The sequence below is a fragment of the Anabrus simplex genome, chromosome 6 (genome assembly GCF_040414725.1).
Source record: "Anabrus simplex isolate iqAnaSimp1 chromosome 6, ASM4041472v1, whole genome shotgun sequence".
NCBI lineage: Eukaryota > Metazoa > Arthropoda > Insecta > Orthoptera > Tettigoniidae > Anabrus > Anabrus simplex.
This window is the reverse complement of record NC_090270.1, coordinates 203,436,559-203,463,075: the sequence shown is the minus strand read 5'-3', so window position 1 is coordinate 203,463,075 and position 26,517 is coordinate 203,436,559. Positions and strand designations below refer to the sequence as shown.

General features: G+C 37.1%; 1 protein-coding gene across 1 annotated transcript in view; it reads left to right on the top strand.

Moving 5' to 3' along the window:
* The window catches only part of LOC136875653 (centrosomal protein of 104 kDa), a 321,673-nt gene that overhangs the window by 221,250 nt on the left and 73,906 nt on the right, over positions 1 to 26,517 (top strand). The window contains exons 10-13 of the mRNA XM_067149196.2: positions 3,063 to 3,298; positions 8,737 to 8,874; positions 14,520 to 14,651; positions 23,211 to 23,424. Of these exons, the coding sequence (XP_067005297.2) occupies positions 3,063 to 3,298; positions 8,737 to 8,874; positions 14,520 to 14,651; positions 23,211 to 23,424 (720 nt within the window). The remainder of the gene's footprint in view (positions 1 to 3,062; positions 3,299 to 8,736; positions 8,875 to 14,519; positions 14,652 to 23,210; positions 23,425 to 26,517) is intronic.

The window sequence follows — 26,517 nt, the reverse complement described above, 5'->3', positions numbered from 1 at the left end:
TTAATGAACAAGGGGAGTGTGTATGCAAGGATCTTCAAAAGGCAGAAGTATTCAGTCAGCAGTATGTAAAGATTGTTGGTTACAAGGATAATGTCCAGATAGAGGATGTGAGTAATACTAAAGAAGTACTAAGATTTACCTATGATAATAATGACATTTACAGTAAGATACAAAAGTTGAAAACTAGAAAAGCAGCTAGAATTGATAAGATTTCTGGGGATATACTAAAGGCAATGGGTTGGGATATAGTACCATATCGGAAATACTTATTGGTTATTGTTTGGTTAAAGGAGCTATACCAAATGAATGGAGAGTTGCTATAGTAGCCCCTGTGTATAAAGGAAAGGGTGATAGACATAAAGCTGAAAATGACAGGCCAGTCAGTTCGACATGCATTGCATGTAAGCTTTGAGAAAGCATTCTTTCTGATTATATTAGACATGTTTGTGAAATTAATAACTGGTTTGACAGAAGGCAGTTTGGGTTTAGGAAAGGTTATTCCACTGAAGCTCAGCTTGTAGGATTTCAGCAAGATATAGCAGATATCCTGGATTCAGGAGGCCAAATGGACTGTATTGCGATTGACCTATCTAAGGCATTTGATAGGGTAGATCATGGAAGACTACTGGCAACAATGAGTGCTATTGGACTAGAAAAAAGAGTGACTGAATGGGTGGCTATATTTCTAGAAAATAGAACTCAGAGAATTAGAGTAGGTGAAGCTTTATCTGACCCTGTAATAATTAAGAGGGGAATTCCTCAAGGCAGTATTATTGGACCTTTATGTTTTCTTATATATATCAGTGATATGTGTAAAGAAGTGAAATCAGAGATAAGGCTGTTTGCAGATGATGTTATTTTGTACAGAGTAATAAATAAGTTACAAGACTGTGAGCGGCTGCAGGGTGACCTCGATAGTGTTGTGAGATGGACGGTGGGCTATGGTATGATGATAAACGGGGTTAAAAGTCAGGTTGTGAGTTTCACAAATAGGAAGAGCCCTCTCAGTTTTAATTACTGTGTTGATGGGGTGAGAGTTCCTTTTGGGGATCATTGTGCATATGGTTATGAGTGTATTTAGGGGTTGTAGTAAGGATGTAAAGGTGAGGGCATATAGGTCTCTGGTAAGACCCCAACTAGAGTATGGTTCCAGTGTATGGGACCCTCACCAGGATTACTTGATTGAAGAACTGGAAAAAATCCAAAGAAAAGCAGCTCGATTTGTTCTGGGTGATTTCTGACAAAAGAGTAGCGTTACAAAAATGTTGCAAAGTTTGGGTTGGGAAGACTTGGGAGAAAGGAGACGAGCTGCTCGATTAAGTGGTATGTTCCGAGCTGTCAGTGGAGAGATGGCGTGGAATGACATCAGTAGACGAATAAGTTTGAGTGGTGTCTTTAAAAGTAGGAAAGATCACAATATGAAGATGAAGTTGGAATTCAAGAGGACAAATTGGGGCAAATATTCGTTTATAGGAAGGGAAGTTAAGGATTGGAATAACTTACCAAGGGAAATGTTCAATAATTTTCCAATTTCTTTGTGATCATTTAAGAAAAGGCTAGGAAAACAACAGACAGGGAATCTGCCACCTGGGCGACTGCCCTAAATGCAGATCAGTAGTGATTGATTGATTGATTCTTGTCACCTAACGTGATGTAATTTTGACCAATTTTTCTTATAATTCTGCTTTTGTTGGGAAATTGTGGAAAGAAATTCCACTATCTTTCTGAAGTTTATTTTTGCAGAATGGCACACAGCAATAAATCCTTGTTTAGCACATGCAATAAATATCCTGTGAATAGACTGTTTACAATAAATACTCTCTTGGTGCTAAATACAGAACCTTGTATATTTATCAATATGCACCAAAAATTATCTTAATCTTATTATTAAATAAAAACTATGTACTCACCACAGACTGAATACACAAATCAACGCCTCATATAATTCATTTTAAGGCCTACTCACCTAAAAACTCACTAACTTAACTTTTTGGTTCACAATTTCCATGTATGTCTGCAAGTGGAAGGCTAACACAAAGTCTAGTGGCGAGTGTGGAACTAAAACATGTTTTGCGCTGTGTAAGCTGCCATGCGGAGGCCTTATTACTACTCACATAGGCAACAGATGAATAAAAGCAAAGAATGCATGAAACACTAAATTTCATGTTATAGCAAAGGAAAATTTGAATAACAAACAGCTAAGAAGTAAATTCAAATGGAGACAGAAGTTATATTTATAACAGTGAAAAAAACAGGTAAACTTGAACTACAGAGCAGGAAGTAGGAAATTATGGAGCAAAATATTCAAATATCGAGAAATACCATCAAAATCAGGATATCTGGCAATCTGAGCTGCATCTGCCATGTATGGAAAATTGCACATTATTTGTAACGGTGGAGGATAGTGTTGTATCTGATTTATGAGTTGCAGATGTGTTGGGAACAGCACAAGTACCCAGTCCCTGAGCAAAGGGAATTAACCATTTTAAGATTAAAATCCAGTGACCCAACCAGGAATCAAACCGGAAGATCAAAGGCTAAGGCGTTGCTGATCACTTAGCCATGGAACTGGACAATTCTAGGATGGTATATTATTTCATTTACCTTGCAGTTTGCCACCAATTGATAGCGCTGTGTGCTATATTTTAGCTTTAACTGGCAGTGCAGATTTCACTAAATCTCCCAAACATGATTATGGTCATAAGCAGAAGACTGGTAGTTCTTGTTACATGTATTCAGTATATGTATTCAGACAGTTGGTTCCACAACAGCCACGTAAACTAGATTCTGCTTATAGCATTAATGAAATCATGTTTTACCGGTACCATTGATGCATTCCAGTGTGAGCAAGCAGCCTCTTCTATTGTTATAGGTTTAAAATACCATAATTAATTTAAACATTATTTTCAACATTGTCTCCCCTAAGAAACTAGCCTTTACACAGGGACTTTTAACCTATTTATTCAAACTTTTTTTGGCTGAACATCTATGCATGAGTGAAGAGATTAAAAGCATTAGTTGCTTTTCAAAGCAACCAATGCATATTTTTTGTCTGTTTTCAGGTTGAAAAGTTTTACTCCAAGCAGTATTCGGATAAGGAGGAAGGTCTTCGTATGCTCAAAGATGAACTGCGAGCACAGGTTTGTGGAGAGAGAACTGATCTACAGCATCCTCCTAATAAAATTGCCCGTGCTGCCATTTACCTCCTACATCGTGCTCTCCGGGACAAGGTGTATGCTGTTTACAGTCTAGCTGCAGAAAATATTCGTGTTTTCTTCACGGAGTTCGTCCCCACCAGGTAGCAAAAGACTCCAACTAAGATATAACTATTGATCTTGTGAATGCATGCAAGTTGATTCCATAACATCCTAGAGTAGCCTACAAGTATGGACAAATAAGAAGCCAATCAAAATTAACTAGGCTACTAATCGAATAGGAGCTCTGGTGGACTGAGATGAATGATAAATTGATAAACACAATTTTCCATTTTTGAAATACTATTATGATGACATATATTATTAAATTCACAAATAATTGTGGAACATCTCTTTCAGAGACTGCTACTCTACTTAACTAATTTTATGTTTTACTCTATAAATGTACACACTTTCAGCAAATAAGCAATATGTTTCATCAGATAATCATTCAGATGACCTTGGAATTCACTTCCAACTGCTGTCAAGAACTCTGAAAATATCAAAATTTAAGTTTACATGCAGAGATTACCTGCTAAATACAGCTTACTGTTTCATGTGATTGGCGCTTATGAACAGCATAGAAGCCTCCATCATCAGCATCAGTTTAGATGGGTTGGTCACACCCAGTGTATGAATTATAGCAGATTGCCTAAACAACTTCTCTATGGTGAGAATGGTCATGGCAGAAGGCCTCAAGGTGCTCCTTTGAAACATTATAAAGAACAGTTTAAGAAGACTCTGAATACCACCAAAATAAATGCTAACACCTGGGCAACAACTGCACAAAACCGTGTTCTTTGGCATAAAGCTACTGCAGAAGGTATCTCACTGTTTGAGAAGGCACGTCACAGACAAGAAATTGAAACCCATGCAAAGTGGAAACTACGTCAGATCCAACTGCACCATCTAACCAACATGATCTTACAGTTCCTCTTTTGCCACCCACCATTCCGAGCATGACATAATTTTCTAGGGAGTATGATGGATTATGATAGCTTTCATTTCACTGAATTCCCTTCCAAGAAGATTCTCTTACTTCTAATTCTGAGTATCTGTGGTATTGTGAGAAGAATAAATACTGTATATCTATTCTACTGGGAAGGAAGAATTCATGTCCTATATGCCTGGTACTTCCATATTTTCCCAGAGTTAAAAGAGAAGAATATCCATGGAAAATTGTTTCTAGGATGACTTTGAAAGGAGTCGAGCCCACTTCTTAATCTCTAGTGTCTTCTCGAGATTGATGGAACTGTTTCACTCTTCCATGGTGATGGTAGGAATGTAGGACAATTGTTAACCACTTGATTATGCAGCAGACATGATTTTTTGTGGCTAAAGAGTTGAAAATACAGCTATCCTAGGGACTCAAACTAACTCTCTGAAGTACATCTACAGTATCCCTCCCTGTCATAGGAGGTGACTAAGAGGGGTAAATTCCAGGGGCTTTGAATTTTGGAGCATGGGTGGCGAACACAGACTCTTAGCTGAGCCTGGCATTGTTTCACTTACTTGTGACAGACTCCTTGCTTTTCAACTTTCCTGTCTGACCTCCCTCGGTAAACACTTGTTCTTTACCGATACCAACTGTATTAGATTTGTAAGGCTTAGGGAGTCTTCACATTCTGTATGGCCCTTCTCTTTCTTTTAATGATAAAGTCATTCTTCGAAGGGTCAAACCTCTTTTATTTTTCCCTCTGATCAGATTAATAGAGGATTGTTGTCTGTTATACTTCCTTTTAAAACAGTAATCACCACCACTATGACTGACTCAAACTATAATCTTATACTCTCCAGTCAAATGTGTTAACCAGTTTCATATATCTTGGATCTCATCTGAAGAGGATCTGCAGTATCAACGAAATGCAACTTGGATGTGGTGGAAAGAGGTCACAAGTGTCTTTTCTGACAGAAGAATACCACTACACCTCAAGTTGAAGATATCCTGCAGTGGAACTGCCAGTTGCGCTGTATGGCATTTAATGCTAACCAGCCAACAAAATCACTGAACACCAGCTACATGCCACGAAAATAATAGCTTTTTTTACACCCCACTAATTACTTTTACAGTTTTTGGAGACACTGAGTTCTTTTACATGCCAGTAAATCTACTAACTTGAGGCTGGCATATTTGAGCACTTTCAAATACTACCGGACTAAGCTGGGATTGAACCCACTGAGCTAGAATGCCAGCACTCTACTGTCTGAGCTAATGAGCCTGGCCCCATGAAAATAAGAATGCCTTGCTGGGCAATGGGCATCTCCATAAGGAATGATACAACTCAGCAAAAAGTAAGTATTGTGCCAACTGTGGAAAAAATAAGACAGAAGCAGCCATGTTCAACATGAAGCATTTAATATACGGTACTTGTCAATTCCGTCCTCTGTTTCACCATCGAAGGCCAACACCCCAGGGATGACCAATGCAGCGCTGGCAAGATACAATAAACTCATGCTTAAGGATCACCACCCAGTCTATAAAGCCAAGAAGATTTGTTGTACTGACCACGCATCACTTTGTAATCTGCAGGCTTTCAGGCTGAGCAGCGGTTGCTTGATAGATCAAGATCTATCAAAGGCTGTAGTGCCATTTTTGTTTTCTGAAGCCCAATGATTCACAAGTCCACACAAATTGGTATTGATTAATCTGCATCAGTCAGGCAATGCTAAGGATAAGAAGAAGAAGAAGAAGAAGAAGAAGAAGAAGAAGAAGAAGAAGAAGAAGAAGGAGAAGAAGAAGAAGAGAGCATCAAAGAGAATAGAATGAGTGCCTCCTTTGGTGAGAACCAAGCTTTGGGTAATTATGCACTTAAAAATACCAAAATATACGTGCTAAAAAGTGTCAAAATATGCACTAAAATTTTGAAATTTGCATTAATAACAAACATATATCTGATATCAATTAGTGGTTTATATTATAAGAAATGAATGTTACACTTTAAAGATCACAAAAATAAAATTTAAAAAATTACATACGTACCACAATAAAATGCTCCCACTTGTCAGTGAAATTCAAATGTCTTGATTACATTTAATCACTGCATGATGTAATAAGTATTGAAACACAAACTTGCACCTATTTTCAGTTAAAATGACTTTGTATTCCAGAAACACTCTCTCCGCATCCCATGCCACAATTGGAGCGTACTCCAACTTGACGAAATCAGAGACTTCCAGTATCGATGCACTGTCAAATTTGCTTTTGTCTTGGACAACACCAGAAATGCTTTTCAGTTTGAGGAGACCTGAGTTGTTTAGCACTAACCTCTGCAATTTTTCCAAGAAAAACTGGATTAGTTAGGTACATTAGGGATCTTTCGACTTCTTCAACAATTCTAATACTAATGTGAAGAAGCAGTCCTTTTTCTTGCAATTTCTTGACGGCTAAAGGTATTCATTGCAAATTGGAATAAATATCATGTTTGCTCAAGACTTCTTTAATAGAAGCACCTTCTTAAGAATCAAGGTCTTCAACTACCTTTTTTACTATCTCAAAATAATCGCTATAATAAACAGCAGCTTCGAGTTACGTTCCCCATCTTGGTGAAAGCGGGAGCGGCACATCATCAACTGTATCCAAAAAAAGAATTTCATGCGACTTGGAGCCTTCAGGAACACTCTTTCCACTGTGGAGAAAGACGTGTTTGCTTCAGGAAAGGAAGCCCGGACTGCTTCAGTGACTCGATGAAGTCCATGTGCTACACAAGTGATGTGTGACGTGTTGGGGTGCAAATATCCCAAGACCTTCCATGGCTTTACACATGTAAAGTGCAGCATCAGTGCAGGCCATGAGAACATGATCATAATGAGTGCCTGATGATCACAAACAAGAAAGTGCATCATTGAAAAATGCAGCAACTGTTGAGTGATTCACCTTAGGTAACACAGCCATACTTAGTAGATATATGATTTGTTTCTCTCTTCTCCTAAAATTTCAAACACGAAGTTAGCTACATATCTTTGATCAGTGTCCACTGTTTTGTCTAGTGAGACCCAAATATATGTTCCATCAGCTTTTCCCTTAGTTTACATAAGATTACTTTATAAAGGTCAGGAACGTAATTCTTCCTAAATGTTGATTCATCTGGGAGTGGTTGTTTCGTATACTCATGCAGAAACTGTTTTTTTGCTATTTGCTTTACGTCGCACCAACACAGATAGGTCTTATGGTGATGATGGGATAGGAAAGGCCTAGGAATGAGAAGGAAGCGGCCGTGGTCTTCACTAAAGTACACCCCCAGCTTATGCCACATCATGGAAACAAGGTGAAACTCTGTATGTTTCGCAGAAAGCTTTTCTCCGTGTCTTCAGTAGAAAATCTCAAAGTTTCACCATGTTTTCTTGACATGGCATAAGCCCAAAAGCCCATATCATGTCTACAAGTATGGGCCGTGAAAGCATCAATATTAAAGTTCCTATTGTTTAGTTTAGCCAATGGAATGTTTATTGAGACAAATGCCATCTTCATTGAATTTACTTCGTGTTGGTCTAGGTTTAACTAAAGCAGTGGTTACAAGAGGCTGGTGTTTTTGTTTCAAGTTTACCTTTTTCAATTTACTGTGTTTTGTTGTTTGAAGATGTTGTTGAATTTGATATCTTTTAATTGCGGTTATGACTGTGCTACAGTATTTACAAAACAACACACTTCATCAGTTGAAAAGTCTTCAAATACGTGTATATACACTTTCAATACTTCACTAACAGGTCTCTTCTCCTTAGGCATTTCAACTCAACAAAAGTAATTGTGCATGAAAGGTAACTGTTTATGAAATGAGGAAAAGACAACCTTGTTGTAAGGGAAATTCCAAGAATAGCATTGCAGGTAGACAAAGCCATGGCCAGATGTAGAGCTGGTGTTGCTAAATTTAAACATGCTGCCGGCCCATCAAACAGCCTATCTGAAGATATGTCTGCACACAAGACAAAAAAATAGTTTTGAAATATGCCCTAACAGGAGGAAAATCCCAAAATATGCACTGTTGCTATTTTATTTTTTTTGCTTTACGTCGCACCGACACAGATAGGTCTTATGGCGACAATGGGACAGGAAAGGCCTAGGAATGGGAAGGAAGCGGCCGTGGCCTTAATTAAGGTACATCCCCAGCATTTACCTGGTGTGAAAATGGGAAACCACGGAAAACCATCTTCAGGGCTGCCGACAGTGGGATTCGAACCCACTATCTCCCGGATGCGAGCTCACAGCTGCGCGCTCCTAACCGCACAATATACACTGTTAAGATAAAACTGCTCCATATGCAAATGCATACCGTAATTATCCAAAGCATAGTAAGGACCATCCAAGTGGAATTGGTCAACACATTCATAAAGTAATGTTCAACTTCTTATTTGTATAACTCAATTTTCTTTATTTTAAACCAGGTTCCTAATCTAGATGCTTACCACTGATAGTCCAGATCAACATGTAATTTACTTCTTCCTATGCTCACGGTGGAAAACGGAGAGTGTGTTATATATTCTCCTAAAAAATTAACTCAAACTTTAACCAAATGGTTTCCCATCTCTCTTCATTGATTCTCCTTAGGGTAACTCCTGCTGAAGTAGCTCGGAGTGTGGATCGTCTACTACCAGAATTGCTGTCAAAGTCTGGTGACACGACACCCCGGATACACAACATGGCTGTCCACACGATACTTAGTATGGCTGACTGTCAAGAAGTAAGGTGAGCTGCATTAGCATGACATTTCTATTTGATTTGATTATGAAATTTTCCTATATCAGTACTTGATAGAAACCTAGAAAATAAATTAATTTTCAATCACTATGTATTGATGAATTACATACATTTTAAACTGGGTAATAAAAATCCATTGATCAAAAGAACCTCCAGAAGAGGTGAAATGTGTACACTTGGGACAGGAAATTAAAAACTTATACAGTAATTGAGAATGTTGACTGACCCCTATTTAGTTTAAACTTAATTAATAAACACCTTCCATAGTCAATCAGCTTCATCTCTTCTTTCATTTACTCTTCAGTATGTTCAACATACTAATACTCCCACTATAACTTGAATGGTTTTCATTTAGTGTGTTTAAAGAAAAGTGCTCTGTTACATTTCTTTGGTCCTATTTCAGAGACAGTAGACAATTATACTGCACTTACATATCTAACTCATTTGAATCTTTTTTTATAAATATATAATTGCATTTATTGTTTACAGGTACAGCAAAGTTCTTTTTCAAGTTAAAAATAATTATGCATTATTTTATGCATCTTTTCTTGTTCTGGTACTATTTGATACATACAGTTCTGTTTTTAAGTTGTTTGTTTCATCAGTCCATACTCTACATTTATATATAACTATTGAAGCCTACATCTGCTCTTACCTGTTTGTCATTATGTCTTTGCTTCCCCCAGCCATTGTTACCTACTGCCTAAACATTACCCTCTAAATGAGTTTTGGATGTCTTTAGATGTATGCTAACCATCTATCTCATCTTTTGATCAAATTTTACCTAGATCATCTGCTCCTCACCAACTTCATGAAGTCTCTCTCTTATTATGATTCAGTGTACTCATTTCACCTTCAACATTCTCCTGAAACATTACAGTTCAAATGCTTCCATTCTCTTCTTTTTCTGTGTCCTGTATATTGTTTCAATTCCAAATGAATATATGCTCCTAACAAATGTCTTTCTAATACACATACACTCAACTCTCGATTTACCGCAATCGAATCAACCATGTTGTGGCTTAGCCGTGATATCAACAATACTAAAAATGCACAAGTGTTAGGAGTCACAGCAATACAGAATTAAAAGGGTCAGGATAATATTGCCAAGTCATAATAGTAGCAGGGGTGATTTGGGAAAAACAAAACCATTGACAATTGTGCAGTCTTGAAAAACATCATCCCAGATATTTCTGAAGGCGATGGATTTCTTGGATTTGATGAAGCCGATACAGTCAGTAGAGTGACTGAAGCCATAAAAACTGTCCCAGGTGGAGAGGAAGTTGACGAAGACAGTATTCGTCAGTGGTTTAATTGTGACCGGAACGACCAAGGTTACGAAGAGCTGACAGATGAATAGATTGTTGACAAAGTAAAGGGCAGGGATTGAGTGGGAAGTGAAAGTGATGAAGAGGGGGAAACAGCTGCTTGCACTGCACAAGCACAACAAACAGTTACGCGTGGGACTGCCTTGGCAAATATCGAGTCTTTGCTGGAGTATATCGAGGACCAGGGTGATGCTCTCATCACCGAAAAACTTGTTTTGAGAAACTTGAGAAGCGAAATAAAGAAAAAGCATTTCTCTGCACAAAAGCAGCAAACCATGACTAATTATTTTCAGAAACAGTAAAGCTAGGTAGTCTGAATATTTTTCTTGGCCTCATTAGTTTCAGTGAAAGGTGCTGTTTATTTTTCCATTTATTAATTGTGCTAAGTGCTACTTATACTGCAACATATTGGGCAAGTTAATAAAAAAAAATACAGTAGTATAATTTATTATCATTTGAACTGTACTTTCAGTACGCCTGTTCTATTTTTAACTTTTTGCGGGTTAACCACGACTTTACTTATATCCTGGTTAAACGAGGGTTTGAGGTAAGAGAGGGCATGATTTGGACAGTGGTTGGTTGCTGGCTTTCTGTATCCTGAAGGATCTGAAGATGGAATTTTCTACTCAAAATTCATGTAGTGTCTGGAAAGGTATCTGGCCTTAACCTTCAGCCCGCACCCAAAATAAGACAGATTGGCTCCTGTAACCCAAGAAATACTTGAGATAAGAACATTTTTCTTACTTCTGCTAGTCTATATTTATGTCCTGCTTGATTCTTCTTCCATTGGTTATCTACTCAATTAGTGATTTTTTTTTTTTAAATTTGCCATATTCTTTATCAACTATGCTATTGGCTTATGACATTGTAAGTTGGTGGGGAGGGGAGATAAAGAAGAAGAAGTACAGATACAAACTGATTTATGGAATAAAGAGAAAATATATTTTGGAATGAAGATTAGTGCTGTGAAAAGCAAGACTTTGATCATGATGATAAATAACAGAATAGCCAGGAGAGTGATTAGAATAGGAAATAAACCTCTTGAAGTAGTGAAAGATTTTTGACCTTTTCACTCCCAAGTTCTTTTCAGCCTTATGCATGTCCCATACCAGACTTTTCTGGATGTTTTTGACAATGGCTGAAATAGGCTAAAAATACCTTGTATTTTCACAGCTGCTGAACAGTCATGGAATGACGACATTAACAATAGTTTCCTATTGGCTCTTTTACCAGAACTTGTCAATGGCATGATTAATGTCTACGGCTTATTTCACCGCAATTTATCTTCACTATAGGTAAAAAAAGGTCAGGCTCACCATCATTCCTTATAATTTCTAAAATATAATCTTCCTTCATGCTTTCTTTACACTTCTGCACACCCATCTCAGAAGACAACTGTCAAAGAAAAAACACAAGACACAGAATTATCGTTGACATACGGTAAAACAATTTATGAATTGTCCATTGTCTGAACAAAGCATGTGATGAACATCAGAACTACAGCAGCAGACTGCACTCAGAAGTGGAGAAAAGCACACTGCTCGCAACCAGAGTTAACTTGTGTTTGGGATAGAAGAAGAAATGTTTACATCATCTGAGTTAACTCAGGCATGGGATGGAAAAGGTCAAATAGTTGGGTAGCATGATGTCACAAGATGGAAATTCAGATGGAGAAATTAATTTAAGAATACAGCAATCTGAAAGTTTCTGTCAGTGTATGAGAGACATTGTATGGAACAAAGATTTTCCAATGAAGTGCAAGAAGGTTTTAAACTCATCCTATTTAGACCTATATTGATCTATACTTCAGCAGCCTGGACTCTGAGTGAGAGAAACTATGCTCCAAGTAGCTGAAATTAGGTTTTTGAGGAGCATGCAGGGAAAGACAAGATGAGATAGAATATAAAATAAGGAAATAAGAAGAGTGGGAATTTATAAACTTCAAAAAGAGATTGACATGTTGTTGTAGTTGTTGTTTAAGTCATCAGCCTATAGATTGGCTTGATGCAGCTCACTATGCCACCCTATCCTGTGCTAACATTTTCATTCCTACGAAACTACTACATCCAACATCTGGTTTGGTCTGCTTGTCATATTCATACTTTGGTCTACCCCTACCGTTCTTACTGCTGACACTTCCCTCAAAAATCAACTGAACAAGTCCTGGGGGTCCTAACATCTGTCCTATCATTCTATCTCTTCTTGTCAAATTTAGCCAAATTGATCTTCTCTCAGCAATTTGATTCAGTATCTCATCATTCGTGATTTCATCTACTCATCTCACCTACAGTGTTTTTCTATAACACTACATTTTTAAAGCTCTGGTTCTCTTTCTTTCTTTCTTTCACTGGGTGAGTTGGCCGTGCTGTTAGGGGCATGCAACTGTGAGCTTGCATCCAGGAGATAGTGGGTTCGAACCCCACTGTCAGCAGCCTTGAAGATGGTTTTCTGTAATTTCCTATTTCACACCAGGCAAATGCTGGGGCTTTACCTTAATTAAGGCCATGGCCGATTCCTTCCCACTCCTAGCACTTTCCTATCCTATCGTCACCATAATACCTATCTGTGTTGGTGCAACGTAAAACAAATTCTAGAAAGAAACATTTTTTTCATCCATGTTTCACTTCCATGCAATGTCATGCTCCAAACAAGATTGACATAACAAAGCTGAAATGGTTTGGACATATGATGAGAATGACAGGGAGAAAATTCCTAAGTGAACATCATGGATACAGTGACAATGAAGAGGCCTAGAGGATGGCCTAGAATGAGATGGAGGAGCTCTGTAATGGACTGTATTGGAACTAGAGGAGTTGATGGCAATATAGTGCTAGAACAGGAGTGTGGAAAGATTGAGCAAGGTGAAGAATCTGGAAAAAGGGAATGGATGAAGAGAAGACTGGTTCTTCAAAATTGAGGCCAGTGATTTCTCCAGATCCTCTACAGACTCAAATAAAACAATAGTATCATCCTCTCAGAAGATTCCATTTTGGGAATTTGGAGTGGTAAACATAGGATCCCTAGTTGGGTGTGGCTATGATTTGACTTATTTGTGCCAAGGTCCCGATTCTCATCTTATTCTATTTCCACTCTGACCATATTAGGTTTGCCACACCAAGACAATCTTTCATTTTCACATTTTTTATGGCCCTTCTTTTACCAAAACCTTCATTCTTCGGAGGGTTGGAATTCTTCCCATAGTATGCGTTTGCTGGCAGGACCTAGTGTTTACAGTGCACTATGTCTTCTGGTATAGGCTAGAGCAATTTTGTTACTTTCATAGATCTCTGTCTTATCCTTGGCTTTGACAATATGAAAGTGACTGAGGTATGAGTGATGCTAGTAATGTCATTCCTTATGCAGATAGTCCCTTCTATGTATGATGTGAAAATGTTGTTCATAGGGTTGGGTGGTGCATGCATTTCAGTGGGCTTGGCAGACTGATATGTAATAGCAACTCTGGCTCGGTGAGGAAAGCAATGGGAAACTACCTCACTCCTCATTTCCCTTGTACGCCTCTTCAGTGATGCCTAGGCCATCTATGACAGCTGATGGCAGAGCTGTTGAGGATTCAACCAGCCTTAGGGCTGAGAACTCAACATACATACACATACATGATTATATAATTTTATTTTAATAAATAACACCTGGATCACTTGACAAATATCATCAGAAAATCATAAGAACATTAATTTTTTCTTCTTTTCAAAATTTCTCATTAATTTTCTTTACCATATGTTCTATACAGACATTAAAAAGAAGGAATGAAAATTTGCAACCATGCTTCACCCTTTCACTGCTTTCTGGATAGTTTCTTCCTTTCCTGCACAAGGCAAAAGTAGGAAAGATCATAATATTAAGATATAGTTGGAATTCAACAGGACAAATTGGGGCAAATACTTGTTTATAGGAAGAGGAATCAGGGATTTTTACCAAGGGAGATGTTCGATAAATTTCCAACTTCTTTGATATCATTTTAGAAGAGAATAAGTAAATAAATTATATGGAATCAGTCATGTGAGGACAGCCTAAATGCATATCAGTGGTGACTGATTGATGATAAATGTAAGAAGTGCATACATTATTGATTTTGTATAAAATCTTGCTAAAGGAAATAAATCATAATCTTGTTGTAAAGTATATGAATCGAAATTAAATAGTTAACTACTTTAATAGATTGAATTCGTTTTTATATAACCATGATATTCATGATCATCACTGTTTAAGTGTAGCCTAATAATCAAAGTGTATACATGCTAAATGGTTTCAAACAAACAACTTTTATTTATATGCTTGTGAGTGCAGGGAGTTGAACCTGATACCTGTACATCTGAGTCGACCTCTCACCAGCAGTACTCATCCTCGGCTTGCACTCAGCCGTCTCGAGATGGTAGAACAGCTTGTACTCAACCATGGAATTTCCACTGACAAGAACAGGCAAGTCTAGAAGCTAAAATAGGTAGAAGAGTTAGTCCAGAGTTTATTTTAAAATACTTAAATAAATAAGTCAGTACCACTATCACCACTGTTTAAGTGCAATATTCAAGAGATCTTAATATTGGTTTACAAGACCAGTGTTTTTATTAATCTACTAAAACAATGGTAATATACAAGTTAAATAGTTTCAAATGAACAACTTTTATTTGTGTACATGAGAGTGCAGGGACTTGAACATGATGCCTGTACGTCTAAGCCAACCCCTCATCAGTAGTACTCATCCTCATCTTCCTTTCAGTCATCTTGAGATGATAGAACAGGAAAAATTGCTTAAGATAAAACTAGGTAAACAATTGATTGGAAATTGGCCACTTAGGCAACAGCCCCAAATGTAGATCAGAGGGATTGATTGATTGATTCATTCATTGATTGATTGATTGATTGATTGATTGATTGATTGATTGATTGATTGATTGATTGATTGATTGATTGATTGATTGATTGATTGATCGATCCTGAAGATAGTTTTCTATTTCTCTTTTTTACACCAAGCAAATGTAAGCCGCACCCATTAGTTAAGGTCACGATTGCTACCTCCTCTGTCCCTAGCCCATTTCTATCCCATTATTGTCAACAGATTTTTTATGTTATTGTGATGTGAAACAGGTAGCAAAGATTGGGAGGTAACTGATGTACTACTAAAGTAACACAAGTAACAGATCCTACAGACAGGATCGCAATGACACTAGTTTCAGGTCTGTAGCTTGTGCCATTACACTATAATATCACAATGAAATCAATGATGTAAAAGGTTAATGGCTCAAAACGCAAGACAATGGAGTGTGCAAACAAGTAGGAATAAGTGTCAGAACAAATGCTTATTGGTTATTTGTCCTGTATCTCGATGCATTTAGTGGTAGAAAATTAAAAAGTTATGACTTGAATGGTAGCAAAGAACATGTTGCAATGCAGCTACTATGAAGCAAACAGTGCATAAGGTTGGCAGCCTCGTTGGGCAGTTCATGTTCAGGGAATATTTGGACATGATTTGAATTTATGACAAAGTAGGACAGAGTGCTCATGCGGCTGCAGAGATGTATACTGAATGCTTTTCACAAAGAAGGGTTCCATCAGCGTATGATTGTAGTAGCTATACAGAGAATAGCTGACATTAGAAATGTGCACCCTAGGGGAGACATGATCTAAGATGTATCTCACAGAAGGGGAATCCCTACAAAAGCTCCAAGAATGTGTTTTTGAAGTTGCTCAGGACATCAGTCAAAACCTCGAGGTACTGAGGCAGGTTCAAGATAATTTTCTCCAAAGGTACCGAGCACGTATTATCACCAATGGTGGACATTTCAAATACCTGTTGTAACAATGTGTAATCATTTCCCACGACCAATTTGGTCAAGTGTATCACTCTCTATCAGGTACACAAGTGCTTTGCCATTGTGTTCTCATTTTTTCTAATAAAAAGGTAAACTACACCTAAGAGTTTTATGTGACCTTTACTTTTGTGATCATACGCCATGGGGCCTCCAATTTTATGTAGAATCTGACCCATAGGACATGACATTTCCTTTGATAAATCCCACATGCATTGGCCTGGAATCAAACCTGGACTGCACTGGTGAGAAGCAAGCAGCAATGACACTGGGAATGTTTTTATTACACCCCATTTTATCCTGTTTTTCCTCAGGGTCAGGGGTTGTAGGAGGTTTTATAGAGTTTTACGGCCAGATGGCCTTCTTGACGTCAACCATTAGAGGAGAAATGCTGCATGTTAACTTGTTGGTGGTGAGTGTTGTGTCAATTTATGTGCTGTGAACAAATATTGAAGACTACAGAAACACCCATTCCCTGAGCCACAGAAATGCACTGCTTAATGTAATAATCCCTGGCCTGGGCAGGAATCAAACCCTGGGCCTCAACGACAGGAGGCTAGTATGCAAGCCATTCAGCTATGCAACCGTGTTCCCATTATGGTATAATTTATTAACCGGCTGGCCAACCCGAGCAGCATGGTGCAGTGTCAGTTGTACATTAGTCCGGCAGGTTTGCAGCAATTGGATGGTGAGTGGTTTGAATCTCACTGCTAGCCATCTTGAAGATAGTGTTCCATGGTTTCCCATTTTCACCTTCAGGGTACAAATAAGGGACAGGAATAATCATCATTGGAGTAGGCCAAGTTACGCTTAATGTCATATTGTTTGAATAGTTACTTTCATCACATGAAACTCAGTCAATGCACTAGTGCTAGATGTTCCTTCAGTCCTTCGTTCAGGTCTCTTTGAAGGGATTGTTCGGGCTTTTCGGTCCTCCCAGTACTTCTTCAGATGCTCCGATCTTTGTGCCCTTTCCTTGGTTAAAAATATGCATGTTGTTGGTTCATTTTGCGTAAGAGTAAAGCGGAGGTTTGTATTCTTGAGTTTTGTATTCAATTTTATCTTATTTGTGGTGTCTTCTGTTGTAAGGCTTATTTCCTTCAGATCCTCTCTTACTTATCTAATCCGTTTACATCCTGGTGTGGTATTTTTTGAGATGAGATTGTGTTCTACTATTGTTTCAGAAGTTTCAAATCTTGCATCCTCATGATATGTCCAAAAGAATCCCAGTCTCCTCTTACGCATAGCATCTGCAATGGGTTCTAGCTCTTTGTACCCGATTTTGTTAGGTATTATCTGCCACTGTCCATTTTTCTGGTATTTTTGGTTGATGCAGGTCCTTCTGATCCTCCTTTCAATTTTCTGAAGTCTGTCAGTCTTTGATTGTTTATCCAGGTGAAAAAATGTTTCTGCTGCATATGTAGCTTCCAGTTTTATAACTGTGTTGTAGTGTTTTATTTTAGCATTTATTGATAGACATTTCTTTTTGTAGATATCCCATGTTAATTTTTGTGCTATAGCTAATCTATTTGTTCTTGTTTGGATTGAGATTTTTTCATTTAGGTTATGTGTTATTACTTCTCCAAGATATTTAAATTGAGTTACTATTTTGAATTTATTACCATTTATGGTAACTTCTTTTAGTTGTGTTGGGTTTGAGGGCATATTTTCTGTTTTTCTAAATGATATTTTGAGGCCAATTTTATTTGCAATGTTTTGAAGTTCTGATTCGTGGGTTTTTGCTTCTTTTATGTCAACTGCTAGTAATGCTAAATCGTTGGCGAAACCCAGGCAATTTGTTTTGATTTTTCGGCCAATCTTTATTTTTGGGGGACATTTTCTAAACCATTCCATCATTACCATTTCTAGAGCACAATTAAATAATAGTGGTATTATTATTATTATTATTATTATTATTATTATTATTATTATTATTATTATTATTATTATTATTATTATTATTATTATTATTATCATCATCATCATTATTATTAATATTATCTATATATTTAAAACACAAGGCTGACTTTTGTGACTGAAAGTTTGAAAGAACAGCTGAACCAGTTGACATTGTAAAGCATTCTGATGAAAGCTCTTGGCCTGTAGATTTCCAGAGTGTCTTTAAAAGCATAAACATTTCTTGCTGTATATTTTTAAATTATGAAAGAAAAATGTAGCATTCTGATTGGCCAAAGCACTCGCCAGTACTTCAAGGCTGCCTGAACCGTGACTGTGCTGTGGCATGTAGCACGATAGAGAAGGTGGAAGGGGTTAAGCACGCATGCGCAGTCAGACGTCTTCCTGGTCAGCTGTATGTTGGCTTCTTCAGCCTGTATTGTAGCGAGTCACTTGGCCGAGAAGAAGCTATTCAGTGCAATTTTACCATCTCTTTTGTAGATCTCCCTACGTTTGCTAGCTTGAAATGATTTTGGATAAATTTAAATATTTCCTTCTCCATGTCATCTCTCTCTATATTTGTTAGCTTGAGTGATTTCAGAGAAATTTTAACTTTTCTTCATGTCATGATTTTAACACTAAGGCTGTTATCTTCTTCCATTCTGGTAGGTAGTGAAGTGAGGTGATCCTCTGTGTCATATGAATGTGCTAATTTTCAATTTTGATTTGGTCGACATGGTACTTATAACAAACCAGGAACAACTTTCAATTATTAATGAAATCATTGATGTGCTCCAATAAAACAACACAACTATCAAGAATGCATTTTTCACTGATGGTCTCGGGAACACTAGAAAAACATTTAGGATATACTGTTATGCCACTGCATTTTCTGTACTGTTAAAAAATGATGCCAAGTTGAATTAATGAAGTTACGCGAAATGAAATATATGTAGAGCGAACGCAAATAATAGTATGATTCAGAAGTCATAGGAGCTGAACTTAGAAAACAAAAAGCATAATTGCTATGGCAGTGGAGGAAAAGAAAAGGAAATATGTATCAGAATGTTAAAAAAAAATAAAGGAATTGTATTATTATTTAATCGCAGAAAAAAATGTATTCTTCAAGCAGGAAAGCAGAAAAAAATAGAAGAAATAAATACATCTCTTTTAAAGAAGCAGTGTTCTCACAATAAAAGAAAAGAAAACCTTAATAAGCAAAGCAAGTTGTCATACGAGAACCGAAGTACCAGTTACCGGCTCAGTCCGGTGGTATTTGAAGGTGCTCAAATACGTCAGCCTCGTGTCGGTAGATTTACTGGCACGTAAAAGAACTCCTGCGGGACTAAATTCTGGCATCTTGGTGTCGCCGAAAACCTTAAAAAGTAGTTAGTGAGGCATAAACCAAATAACATTATTATTATTATTATTATACCAAGATTGCCAAGCATAATTCAAATGATAAATTCAGGAAGGAAGAAGATTAAGGAAAAATAACAAGAAAAAAGAGCAGATTTTAAAAATCTAGCTCTCTCGTAAATAAAATAGAGACTGAAGTGGTATTGAAGCTAATATAGGACAATTGAAAGCAGTCTTCATTGAATATCAAAGACAGAAAAGCAGTTATATATTGTCAACTTATTAAAAATATTGATATGATTTCCCATATCTCATATTTGTATTCTGTTAACATGAGCTCAAACAAGAGTAACGGCATAATGTACTACTAGATGTGCAGTGGGCAGTCTTAGAGATGTATTCAACATGATGGATCCAGCCCACCTGATGCGGAACGTGAAACCAGCTGATCTTTAGTTTCCAACCAGGCCGAGTGCAGCAGCCCTAGAATGGATTACTGATGAATTGTTCTGGACCGGAGAATGATAAGCTAAGTTTTCCTAAATTACAATTCTTAATTGAATTAATGCAAAACAATGTTTGGAACTTGTAACCGAAGGTATGTACATGTAGTGATGATATATTCAGTGAAATGTAACCTCAAAGTCAGTCCGGCCCCGCGGTGTAGGGGGCAACGCGTTCGCTTGTCACCCGGCGGCCCCAGGTTTGATTCCCGGCTGGGTCAGGGTTTTTTAATTGTAAATGATTAATATCCCTGGCCTGGGGACTGGGTGTTTGTGTCATCCTTAATGTTCCTTTTCTCACATTCACCTCTCTACACTTTCTCCATTCCAATTACATGCAGACCGAGCTCGATAGCTGCAGTCGCTTAAGTGCGGCCGCTATCCAGTATTCGAGAGATAGTAGGTTCGAACCCCACTGTCGGCAGCCCTGAAAATGGTTTTCCGTGGTTTCCCATTTTCACAACAGGCAAATGCTGGAGCTGTACCTTAATTACGGCCACAGCCGCATCCTTCCCACTCCTAGCCCTTTCCTGTCCCATTGTCGCCATAAGACCTATCTGTGTCGGTGCGACGTAAAGCAACTAGCAAAAAAAAAAATTACATGCAGGTTCATATCACATGGTGCAAGTAGGGGCAAAAGATCTCTATAGATTGATGCCCCAAACAAAATGCTTTTTTTTTAAAAACTAAAAAACCTCAAACCTCTTGCGAATAAGCTATGTTAGATTGTTAGATTGTAGTAACTTGCAACATTGCAACAACCATAGGAATCTTGCCATTGATATTATGAATAGGTAAAATTTACTACGACAGGAAAAGATCAGTTATTGAGAAGTAGATATTATGAATGGATAGAGCAATCTAATGTTTATTTGGAAATCATAATGATATAGTTAGGTAGAGATATGCAGCAGATATGTGTTTTCTTTGTCATTGGAGAAATAAGAAGGAATATTATGATAGACTAGGAAGTTAAATATCATCATGATGAGATAATATGTGATCCAATGTAGCAGAGATAACTATATTTGCGTATTCTGCATCAAGGGAAATGTGTCTATGAGAAGAGATTGAGATATTTAAGAGGAAATGGATACGTTAAGAGAGGATTATGGTTGAAATAAGTAAGCTACATGTTGTATTGAAGGAAATTAATAATCATCGAAGAGAATTGATGTTAGAGAGGCACAGAAGAGATAGAATTAATATGAGTTATGTGTAGCTTAGGACTGGGTCTTGTACAGGCAGTACTGAAATTAAAGAAAATCTCATTGAGGGGGCAAAGAAGTATAATGTTGACATAACTGACCTAGATTAGTGAATGTAAAGCCAAGTCCATCTTATTATAGTCATTTTCACAAAATAAAGTTATATATGTTAGAAGTTACCCATGATAAACATCCCATATGTGTGTTTCATATGATAATGTACAGAGTATATGGTTAAATGTTGCCGTTGATGCTTTCACGGCCCGTACTTATAGACATGATACTGTATAGGTTTTTGGGCTTATGCCGTGTCAAGAAAATAAGGGACTGGGAGGGGAGAAATAATGACAAAAATATGCATTTAGATGAAACTGTTTGAATTATTGACTTAAAATTTCAAGTGATATCCTAGACGTTAAATAACAGAAGGTTTGAAACAAATTTAATCACTCAGAAAGTTCAATGGGGATTAAGATCCAAAAACAAATATATTCATTCCTTGCCCCAAAACGGTATAACGTACAAAGACAAAATTCCAAATACCGGTATATATTTTAAATTCTAGGAGTGAAATAGGAAATATTTTTCAACGTTCCACCCCTAAAGTGTTAAATAAACTTAGCTCTGTAAACAAAATTATTCATCCCTCCAAAACTGTTTGATGTACAAAGTTGTAATTTTACCAGAAGGGTCTTCTTTTATGTCTTAGGTGTAAAATATCATATACTTCAAAATATTTCTCCCCTCGGTTTTAGATGGTAGTTGTGACTCAAAAACACAATATCCATTCTTCTGAAACCATTTCAGGCACAAACTTAATTTTTTTTATGAGGGGTGGTCTTCTATATCCCAGATGTTAATAAATACTTATAAACATTCACTCCTTAAAAAATTCCTCCATTACTGTTCGACATTAAAAAAAAATTTGCTTTTACATCCTAGATGTCAAATAAGATAGGGTTAAAAACATTCAAATTCTTCTGTATAGGGCTCAGATGAAAAGAAATAATCATTCCCCCAAATCCATTTGACGTATGAACTGAGGTAGTTGTTAAACGTACACCTATGCCATAGACTATCATAGATACCCTCTGTGACACATTGTCATGTTGTTATGCTAAGTTATCACCTTATCAGCATAGGTATAAAACATGTTTTTTATCCAGCACCACATTTTAGTGCTGTATAAGTCCTAACTTCATCATACATGTCACATTTTAAGACCAAAAATCTCTCAACAGTAGCCTTCTCAGTGAATATGGATGCTACACCTATGATGAAGCTGGAAAGTAAAAATGGTCTCATGGGGAAGGGAATATAAATAAGTATGGATCAACTGGAACTGGTGAGAGAGAGAGAGCAAAGACATGGACAAGTCCTTGTCATTTTATCTTTGTCTCAGTTTCTTCTTCGACATGTGGACATTGCAGGCATGGGAAGGTGAAAATGAAATGGAAAGCTCACAATAGCCTTATAAACTAAGTTTGAAATAAAATTTGTTATTAACTGAACAGTTTCAAAGTTCAAGAAAGAAAAATATTGAATATATAACATACAGTACAATGTGGTATTTTAAGAAAGCATCAACTTATTTAGTCATTTGTGTTAAAAATCACCCCTCTAGGTGATCCAGGCTTCACTAAAGGACTACCAGTATGAAATGGCACTGTTTAAGTATCTTAGGTGCAATTTTCAGTGCTGACAACAGATATCCAGGTTGTATTTTTCCAGTCATTCAAATTCTGTAGTTTACCTAATTTTTTATCCTAGAACACCTAACTTAGTTCTAGGGAAAATTAATAACATTACACTGCATTACATTCAACAGTTACAATTTTCTTTACCAAAGAAATAAACTTAGTAAATGTTATGGTTATTACAAAATATTTGTTATCCTCCAAGGGTGATTTTTTCCTTTCTCTGTTAATTTATTTCTTCTTTCTTCATCAATGAAAGTCTGTGAGATAGGTATAGGTTATGAACTATGTCAGATTTAACCTTTTTACTTTAGTACCAGCTAACTTTAACAAAGAGTAGAATACTTTAAATATCTGGCCTTAATAAATATGAGGTTAAATTGTAACTTTGCCCCCTCTTCCATTTATATGATACAGTTCATTACTGATTGCAGCAAAACCATGTATTAACTAATTCATATGTTCACAAGCAATCCTCAGTAATCAATCTTCTTTCTCATTATTATAGCGGTCTGACCTGTCGGACTTTGTCTGAGTTTGGAGCTTCTGGTTTGCACCATCCTGCAGAAGCAGTCCGAAAAGTTGCAGAACGTGTACTCACACTAGTCTACAGGGTTAATCCACGATTGGTACGGAAACAGCTGCCACCAGATGATGATATCACCAGGCGAAATCTTCTCTATAGGCAGCTATATCATGAATTTGATCTCATTGATAATCAGGTAACATATTTATTTTTATTTTAAGAAGTACTGCCCATTTCCTTGTCTATTTATAAATGTGAAGGGAGGGAGGAAGATTGTCTATTTAAGATGGAAAAGGTGTGTTAGGACATGGGTTCAATTCTCCATTATGAAGTTGAGAAATTTAGAAATGATTGAACCACTTTTCGTGAGGAATATGGTCATAAGGTTCACCCAGCCTACTCCAGATTTGAGTATTAGGTTAATTCATGGAAGTGGAGCCAAAGGCAGACATAGATAGAGCTAACCTCTCTAAACAATATAAGTGCCAATGTTACAGATAGTGGAAACCTGTACCTTACATTTTCCATCCCTCCAGTGACCCTAATGAGCTACATAAAGGTAGCTTTATTTTTGTGTGTGCTTTATTAAATAATAATTCCTCCTTATCCAGGTCTTACTGCTTTATACTGTTCTTAATCAGATCCATTCATCATAATCTGGGTCTTTCTGGGGCCTTTTTTTCTAGTTGTTTAGTGTACTTAATGAGTAAAGTTAATGGATTATTTAAACTGTGAAAGAAAAGTTTAAAATTTTGCAAATTTATTTGTAGGGAAAGTAGATTGGTCCTCAAACTGGTAAATGTCTTATATGAGGCTTTATCTCCGTTCACCTAGTGGTAGCACCTTATCTATATCAGACATTTAAACAAGCTCTTTGTTTTATCCCAGTGATCTTACTATCATTTATCACTGATGCAAATTGTGTAACAGTGGAAAGAGAAATATTTGTTTATTTTCAAGAAATATGATGTGTGTCCATTAATAAAGAGGACTGCTCTTCTGTCTTCTTAGGAGTGCAGTGGGAGAGGGGTTTGAGAGGAAAAGATGATGAGCTTAAAGCTTCAGGAACATAATGCAGGTGGTTTCATCTTGCTGTGTTTGTCAGTCTGCTTTTGAGCTCAGTTTGAAGTGAATGCTATCTCATCTAATTTCAGGAAATTATGTCTAGTTTAAAAATAGAGTAGCTTGTGAATTTTCACTAAAGAGTGTCATCAAAATCACTTGTATCGACTTCTGTTGATTTCAAGAATGCCTATGATTTAATCGACCTATTCACTCTTCTTAGTATCCACAAAGAGATTGATATGGACAACAATACTCTTTCTATCATCAACATCTGTTCATGAGGGATATCTCTAGACCCTTTGAGATTAAGACTGGTGTTCGCCAAGCAAAGGTCTCTCACCCATACTTTTCAACTGTATTCTTGAATTGGTCTTCCATGAGTGGAGAAACAGACTACCCAGTAATGTTATTAAGCTGGGCACTGAATCCAAAGCAGTGAACATCAACTGCCTTGCTTTTGCAGATGATGTAGTTCTACTTGCAGATGATCTCAATATTGTCGACCTCCAGATTGGAATATTACAAGAAGTAGCTGAAGCTGGTGGTCTCCAGACTCCTTATGAAAAAACAAGTAATGTCTGATCCATCTATTACCACTGCATTTCTCAATCTATATATATAAAATAAGAGTTTTGTCTGTACATTGCTCAGAATTTGAAAATAATGGTATTTCTGTATCGGTCATGTCCATAGTAACAAGAAAATGCACTTTTTACTTTTCCGTAATTTCTGTCTGTCTGTCTGTCTGTCTGTCTGTCTGTCTGTCTGTCTGTCTGTCTGTCTGTCTGTCTGTCTGTCTGTCTGTCTGTCTGTCTGTCTGTCTGTCTGTCTGTCTGTCTGTCTGTCTGTATGTATGTACACGCATCACGAGAAAACGGTTGAAGAGAATTTAATGAAAATCGGTATATGAAGTCAGGGGATGAGCCTCTACAATCTAGTCTATAAATCATTTTACTCACGCTGAGTGAAATGGTAGTTTAGGGGAAGGCCTAAAATTGAATTCTCAACTATTTATGTTATTAGTGGTCTAATGAAAATTGGTATGTGAAGTCGGGGGATGAGCCGCTACAATCTAGGCTATAAATCATTTTACTCACGCTGAGTGAAATGGTAGTTTAGGGGAAGGCCTAAAATTGAATTCTCAACTTTATGTTATTAGTGGTCGTATTTTAAAGAAAATGGGTATACAAAGTTGGGGAATAAATTGCTACAATCTAGGCTATCAATAATTGTATTAACGCTGAGAAAAAAGGTAGTTTAGGGGAAGGCCTAAAATTTAACTTCTCAAATATTGTTGTTATTAGTAGTCCTATCTTGATGATAATCGGTATGCAAAGTCAGGAAATAAGTCGCTATAGTCTAGGCTGTAAATTATTTTATTCACGCTGAGTGAAATGGTAGTTTAAGGGAAGGCCTAAAATGTAATTCTCAAATATTTCTTATTAGAAGTGTAGTCAATGAATGCTAGACAATTAAGGTTAGTATTAAATTTCCTATTATTCATGTCTTATACATTGTTACCGTACTGGCTATGATCACCAAGATATTATTGAATTTGGATTTTTGTTGCTAAGTCCATATCAGCGGCGAGTAATGAGAAAATCGGTAAACAGTATTTAATGAAAATCGGTATGTAAAGTCGGAGAATAAGAAACTACAGTTTACGGTATAAAATATTTTACAAATCACAGAGTCGAAAGAAAACTAAATGTGTAGGCCTACACTATAGAAAGCTCATAACATTGATCAACAATAACATTACATTCACCATTGTTTGTCGTGATGTGCTTTGTGTCTTCTGTTGCCCCTCATCTCCGGTAGATAGGATTACTGCTGCGTACAGAGTATTTTTCATTTGATTTCCGTCGCACCGACATAGATAGGTTTTAGGCGACGATGGGATAGGAAAGGGCTAGGAGTGCCTTAGGCCTTAATTAAGGTACAGGCCCAGCATTTGACTGGTGTGAATGTGGGAAACCACGGAATACCATCTTCAGCGCTGCCGACAATGGGGTTCGAATCTACTATCTCTCGGATGCAAGCTCACAGCTGCACACCGCTAACCACACGGTCAACTCGCCCAGTCGGACAGAGTGTAACAGCCTGCCTGAATAATGATGGGAAGTAGCTGGGGAGTTAAGATAACTTTCTTCTTTAGCATGCCATTCCCCTGGTTTGTAAATTTTCTGATACTACTGGTACGTAACACACTGGATCAGCATAG